The 7,040-nt window shown below is 48.2% G+C and overlaps 2 protein-coding genes across 8 annotated transcripts in view; one reads left to right on the top strand and one right to left on the bottom strand.

Annotated features, from left to right (window-relative positions):
* Window positions 1-7,040, bottom strand: part of LOC116842503 (MICAL-like protein 1) — a 129,499-nt gene that overhangs the window by 112,654 nt on the left and 9,805 nt on the right. The gene's annotated exons all lie outside the window — the stretch shown is intronic.
* Window positions 1-7,040, top strand: part of LOC116842506 (regulator of G-protein signaling 7) — a 37,361-nt gene that overhangs the window by 25,412 nt on the left and 4,909 nt on the right. Inside the window, exons 1-13 of one of the 5 annotated variants that reach the window (XM_032811815.1) lie at window positions 96-1,163; window positions 1,253-1,369; window positions 1,901-1,972; window positions 2,127-2,327; window positions 2,868-3,043; window positions 3,132-3,205; window positions 3,316-3,445; window positions 3,533-3,754; window positions 3,842-4,099; window positions 4,291-4,347; window positions 5,782-6,131; window positions 6,231-6,486; window positions 6,572-6,934. In XM_032811815.1, the coding sequence (XP_032667706.1) occupies window positions 1,044-1,163; window positions 1,253-1,369; window positions 1,901-1,972; window positions 2,127-2,327; window positions 2,868-3,043; window positions 3,132-3,205; window positions 3,316-3,445; window positions 3,533-3,754; window positions 3,842-4,099; window positions 4,291-4,347; window positions 5,782-6,131; window positions 6,231-6,486; window positions 6,572-6,934 (2,396 nt within the window). In that variant the 5' untranslated portion in view covers window positions 96-1,043. Of the gene's footprint in view, window positions 1-95; window positions 1,164-1,252; window positions 1,370-1,900; window positions 1,973-2,126; window positions 2,328-2,867; window positions 3,044-3,131; window positions 3,206-3,315; window positions 3,446-3,532; window positions 3,755-3,841; window positions 4,100-4,290; window positions 4,348-5,781; window positions 6,132-6,230; window positions 6,487-6,571; window positions 6,935-7,040 lie in introns of those variants that run through there. The other 4 variants (XM_032811816.1, XM_032811817.1, XM_032811818.1 and 1 more) reach the window with 4 other exon arrangements.

Raw genomic sequence — 7,040 nt, 5'->3', positions numbered from 1 at the left:
TCTCTCTCTCTCTCTCTCTCTCTCTCTCTCTCTCTCTCTCTCTTTCGCTAATCCCGTCGCCTTTCTCTCGCTTTTGCCGCGACGCTTTTGCTCGCACACGCTACCCGAGGATGCTGACGAATGCTATCGATACTTTCGCTTCGCTATTCTACATGGCGCACTTCGCGTCAATATACTTTCAGCTTGGCGCTTTCGCAATATCGATCAACATATCGACACACTACAAAAACACCGCACGGAACGTCGCTTGGTCGCGAGCGCCAGCTACGCGCACCGTTCTATTGTTCCGTTAGAAAATAATGAAATAAAATAATGACAATCATTTCTCGTGTATGAAGGGAGTTCGCGAGCTGCTCACGCCGATTAGAACTTCCGCGGCTTTGCCGTTTTTTGTTTGAGAGCGCGCCCGCGATGATCCGTCCTTACAAATGAAGAACGTAAATTTCGTCGGATTACGCGGGCCCCCTGTGTGGCCGCGAGGCGAGCAAAATCCGCTGCGAGTAAATTTCGTGAGAATTAATGCCCCTCGTAATTCGGCGAGCCGGCTGGGAAAATACGCGCGGGCGGTATTTATGAATGTACCGTAGATGCATCAGCGAAGTTTATCTGCGTAATAAGTTCATCGCGAATCGAAGTCGAATTGACCATTCGCTGGAATATATAGTATTTGATCGAGGCTTCGGTATCTCTCTCCTCCCACTTTCATTCTCTCTATCCCCGTCTCTTTTTCTTTCATTCTTTTTTCTCTCTCTCATCCCTCTCCCCTTCCTTCTAGCTCTTTCTCTCTTCGAGGGGAGCTCATCTGCAGGAAACGTGATTTTTTTCCCGAGAAAAAAGATATTGATGATAAAACTATTGTTTTTATTCGCGAGCGTCGACGCATGTCGTAGCTGAAAAGATCGATGGCTGTGAACAGACTCTACTCAACAACGACACACAGATCGCGATGTGGCATCGTTTAAGAGATCCCGCACGATCCCCAAGAGCAACATTTAGAGACGCGTCGCAATGATCGTTACCCTCAAGTATGAAAATACGTTATTATGTTGACAGTAGAGGCAGTCCATATTGCTAATCAACTATGCCAGTACGGCTACTTCTTCCCGGTGAACGACTCCAAGACGCTTACTGTAAAGGACGATAGCTCTCTGTATAGGTTTCAGGTATGTTGCGTCACAAGTTAATAGTAAGACACATAAAGTTCCCGATTTTCTATGAAATTCTTTATCTCTCTCATCTAATTGATACGTAGACACCCTATTATTGGCCGTGGCAACATAGAACCCCCGACAACGTGGAGTACGCGATTTATCTGGCTAAGCGAACCCTGAGGAACAAACAACGTCACGCTCTCGAGGACTATGAGACCGTACGTAGCCTCTACATTTGCCTTATTTGCACTTTGATGGCCGCACTTATTTCAAAAAAATTTCAAATCTCGAGAGCTCGTTTAGACGGTATCTAAAGAGACGGATATCCCTCTTGTACATAAATTCGCACATCCAGTTATATGTGACTCTTACACGGAAAAAAAAGATTTGCTAATATATGGACAACTAAAATTATTAACTGCAGGAGCAAATTTTCTTGCTTTCATAGCAAAATTATTTAGTTGTGATAACTAAATAACTTTGCTATGAAAGCAAGAAAATTTGCTTCTGTAGTTAATAATTTTAGTTGTCCATATATTAGCAAATCTTTTTTTTCCGTGTATGAGTGTTATAATTATAGATTATTATTATCGTAAAATACTTTACAACTCGTTGGCAGAATAAGTCACAATTTTCTACGCGACTGCGGCCGTTAAAGTGTTAAAAAAACAACAACAAAGAAACTAAAGGAAATATCTGTAAGACAATTTGGCGATTTTCTCTCTTACGAAAAATTGCATTGTCCTCAGGATGCTTTGAACAGTCTGCGCAAAAATCTGCAGAACAAGTGGGACATCATACAACTTCAAGCCGAGGAACAGGTGAATACTTATCCGCCACTATTACGGTATATCCGCATATTTGTCAACGATAACGGACCAATCACGCGCGCGCGCGCGTGCACATATGTTCCCGCGCAATTCCAATTCCGCATATTCGAGCACGTAACTCCTTGAAATGCTACTGATTGTGTGGGCTCAGGTACGGCTGTCGAAGGAGCGCAAAAAGGGGGACAAGATAGTGAGCGACTCGCAGGAACGAGCGTTTTGGAGAATCTATCGGCCACCACCCGGATGTCTCAGCAGCCTGGAAGTCGTGCCCGTACCTACTCGTTTTCGTCCTGGACTTCCACGACCTCCGTCACGCAAACGCACTCTAACCGATCTGCAACGTGAGGTGAGCCCCGAAATACGGTAACACTACACGGAAAAAATAATTTGCTGGCTGCAGCAAATTTTCTGTTGGTCCAGCAAAATCTTTTCGTTATTATATGGACAGCAAAAAGATTTGCTAAGAGTACTAATCACTATTTGCTGGATATAATTTGCTGAATTTACAAATTATTTTGCTGTAAGAACCATGATGGATTTATATAAGCAGTTGCAGTTTTGCTTCGATAGCAAATAAATTTGCTAAGAATACATTATTTTGCATCGATAGCAAATTAACATGATTCTTGAGACAAATACACTCAACAAATTTTTTCTCTCCTGACAACGAAACTATTTCTGCTCTGATAACGATTAATTGGTAAAATTAGTTACGTCAACTAAATTTTTTTGATGTCACTACGAATACGCAGTAGCAACGACGATTTTGCTAAAAGAGCAAAATTATTATTCTCCGTGTACTGTCCGCGATTATCCGTCGTATCTCGCGACGTTTTCACCGCGACATCGTCTCACGACTCAACGCGACCGCATTTTTACCGTCCAGGTGGCCCTTCTACGGAACAGTTTGATACGCACGAGGATCAAGGTCTCGACTGCGATTGAAAATTTTAAATCATACTTCGAAACGTACGTGGAATACGACCCGATGTTTGTACAGCCGAATCCTTCCAATCCATGGATCACTGACGATCACACGTTTTGGCAACTGAATAACCCCCTGTGAGTGATCCGATCGAGATTTTACGTGTCTATTCGTTTCCGCACGAAACGCGAATCTAATGATTTGTTTTCTGCCACGCGCGTCCAGAGTGGAAGTTCCTACGGAGAAGCGTGTTAAACGATGGGCGCTGTCGATGGAAGAACTAATGTCTGATCCTACAGGTACTACAACTCTAACGATCGTTAACCCGGCGTCGTCGTTAAGTCGCGTTCGCCGCAAAGCAACTCTTACGAATTTACGAACGCTTATCCTTGCGCGCTTGTGTTTGCAGGTTTACATGAGTTCACGAATTATTTAAGAAAGGAGTACAGCCACGAGAACATCAGATTTTGGGTGGCGGTTAAAGATCTCAGGCACAGCTTCCAAGCACAGATACCCGAGAAAGTCAACGAAATTTTTAGGTACGTTTTGTCCGAGCAACACATTCGTCGCGACACGAATCTCTCGCCGAAGGAAGATACTCATCTGTGACACTTTGTTGTTCACAGAGAATTCCTGGCGCCTGGGGCTCCCTGCGAAATCAACATAGACGGCAAAACGATGGAGAAGGTTCATCAAGAGATGAAGAATCCGAGCAGATTTACGTTCGATTCCGCCGCGGAGCATGTATATACCCTACTCCTGAAGAAGGACTGCTACCCTAGATTTATTCGCTCCGATCACTATCGTAATCTCTTAGCTGCCGGCGTGCAACCTCTGCAAAAGAAGAGGTACGAAAAACCGAAAGGGGAAAGCCCCGAGTTATCAAACGCACGACTTGGCGCGCCTCACACGCCCTTCTGTTTTCTCTCCCTCAGATTTTTCGTCTTCGGCGGCCAAGCCAAGAAGAAGATTTCCTCTTCGACTCCAACGTCTAGCATTTTGCAGCACGCTAATATAGGTAGTGGCGGTGGCGGTGGCGGTGGCGGCGGTGGCGGCGGCAGGCGAAGAGGAAGCGACCGCAGCCTAACCGGAAGCGCCCACGAGCTCGCCGTATGCGGGGTGCGCGACGTCGCTTCCGCGCCGCGAGTGCCGCACTCCCACAGCCAATCGAACCTCACCGACATCCCATACAGGTATGCGGGGGTTGGGGGCCCATGGGTCCCCGTGCGTTATATACATACATCTATATATATATATACATATATATTTCTGTCCTTCGGCGGGCCGGCGGGATGCTATTCTTTTGCTTTAGCATGCTGTTCGTACGCGCGGCACCGGGTTGGGCGTAGCCGCGATGATAGGCTTATTCGTGCGGTATTTTCAGGGGAGATCTACCACGACTCGTAAAGATACCTTCGAGGCCTAGTCCACGTAGTATTCAGTAAGTCACCCGATACATAACACGGTTTTCTCGATTGAATGTAGGAGCGGGTGACGGCGCGCTCGACGACGTCCGTACGCGCTCCCCGCGTTCGCTCTCTCCGCCATGTCTCGCTTTTGGAACCTCGATATATCGAAGCAGGGGCCTTATTTTTTGAACGCATAGCGAGTGCTAAGTACGCTTCCCTAATTCCAACTTTCATTTCTTTTCATACGAGCATTCATACGAACGTAACATGTTGTCTCAGCTTGAGGATCAGAAAGCATATTTAGCATTCGCTAATACGCCCAGAATATCACCTCCTACCAGAAACGAGCCACGGCGAGGTGCACGAAGAGTGAGCGACCTGACGTCGCAACGACGCTCCGTTCCACCGCGCTCTACGTTGTACGTTCGCATCCGACCTTGGCAAAACCCTTTTATTTCGGTGTGTTTGAAAACTCTCGCACTGTCAGAGAAATCGTTGCGTTTATGGAAAACTCACTGAGATGTGTGTTAAAGCAGTATATCTATATATCATCATTGGTAATTGTACTGTATGACGATCATTGCCCGTTCTCTGAACCCTTTTAAGAAATCTCTGAGTGTTTCTGAATACTATCAAGTACTGTCGTGCGTGGAGTGTCTCAAAAAATTCGCGTCAAACGTCGTAGTTTACCGAAGTATGCGCGTCTGTCTCTCTCGGACCGCAGAGAAATATGAAATTTTCCTTGACTCGGATGATATTTTGAGGCGCTCTCTGTATTTCTGCCTTGATGTCGATATTGTGTGCCGTCCGTATTAAGCTTATTACTCTTTCCTCTGTGTTTATACATGCATACATACATATATCTTATGCAACACACGTTACGTACGATACTTAAGCACACTGCAAACTCTTTTGCACAGTAAGAAAAATATATATATATATATATATATATATATATATATATATATATATATATATATATATATATATACACACACTACAATTTCTCCCTTACATTGTAAAATGTTATCTCTTAAGTGTCTCATCCAATAACCTCCGGAGAACTTCTCTCGACATCGTTCTATAAGCGTAACAATGACCCCGACCCGACCCGACCCGTTTAAGGATCCAACCTCCACAAAGACACACACGAGAGCTAGATCCGTACGGGATGTCCCGGAGCCATCGCGCGTTTCTCGCTTACTCTAGTCCTCTCGAGCAGGATAGTTCCGGGACACTTTCCGCAGACACACACGTGTCCAGACAGCCGAACTTCCTCTAATCGTTGAATGGAGCTGCATGCATGCTATCGACTGACGTTCAGAAAGAGACATACACACCGTCCACAGACACACATACATACACGCCCACACACTTACAAACATTCACACATATACAAAGCGCGTGGTACTTTGCCGAAAGCAAACGGTGAAAACTAAATCATATAATAAAGTTCCTGTTGTCAGGGATGCTGGCGCGACGGAAGTGGCGGTTCGCCCTATGGACGACGTATGCCCATGGGACGCCGCGCCGGGCCCGAGCACGGAACACGCGGCGGATGCTGGCAATGCGGCGGCGGCGGCGGCGGCGGCGATGTCCTCTGGCGGGACAGCGTCAGCTGATCAGACCCGACACGTGTGGGACAGCGGCGGCAGTCACGCGACGACCGCGCACTTCGCCGAGGCCGCACGTGCCTCTCGCAAAAATTCGGCGCAACTGGACTCCTGCAGCTCGTCGTCGGACGTCAGCCTCGCCATCGCGGAGGTGTCCGAGAGGCTGCGGAAGTCGTGCAGTTTGCAGCACAGCGGTAGCCTAGGTTGGTACTCGAGCTGACGTTAATCTGCGCGCGCGAGCGATGAAACAGCAGCGCGTTTGCCTGAGTATCTGAGTATCTTTCATTTCCCCGACTTTTTAGGTGCGCCGACTCCCGGCCCCGGCATGATGACGCGGAACTATTCGACCTGCTCTGCGAGCGGCCGCATCAGACTGTCCGAAACGAGCCGCGCGTCCGTCTCGTCTTGCAATTATCCGTCGCCCCAGCAGTCATTCGAGTACTCTCACGCGGTAGTCGAGAAGGTGGAAGAAAAGTCGTCCTTGGAAAAAATCGTGCCCGAAGAGGAGATGTTCGCGGAACCCGTCGTCGTCGTTAAAGAAGCTCAAGCGAGCAGCAGGTGAGAGCGCTCACGCGATATTCGCATGAGATTCTCCGACACCGGCACTCAGAGACTCATCATACTTCGGTGTAACGTTCCCCAGTCCCAGAACGTGCGCGAAGGCGCCCCTGATCAGTATCAGCGCGATCGTGGGCGACCTGCCGAGCGACAACTCCACGATGGAGAACGCCGACGAGGACGCGAGCGAGAGCTGCACAGCGAAGGACGCGGGGGAGATCGTCGCCGAAGAGAGAGGCGCGCGCGAGGACTCGCGAGCCGACACCGGGGCGGATGTGTCGCCGGTGGCCGAGGAATCGGCGACGACTGAGGAGCCGCCGGAGGAAGCGCAGGTCGTGCCTGTCTGGGAGCCGGACACCCGACAGGAAGAAGACCGATCGGTGGCTCAGGCGGTGCCTCAGGAGAAGCGTGACAATAATGTTAACGAAGTATGCCCGTGGGAGGACGAGTAAGTACCTTAAGCCCGCTTATCCTAACCCTTGTTATCGCGATCATCGCACTCATCAACATATCCCTCTCTCTCTCTCTCTCTCTCTCTCTCTCTCTCTCTCTTT

Source organism: Odontomachus brunneus, unplaced genomic scaffold (genome assembly GCF_010583005.1).
Source record: "Odontomachus brunneus isolate Ranch 3 - 2012 unplaced genomic scaffold, Obru_v1 Obru_scaffold_025, whole genome shotgun sequence".
Lineage (NCBI taxonomy): Eukaryota > Metazoa > Arthropoda > Insecta > Hymenoptera > Formicidae > Odontomachus > Odontomachus brunneus.
The sequence above is the reverse complement of the archived record's forward strand: the minus strand, read 5'-3'. Positions and strand labels throughout refer to the sequence as shown.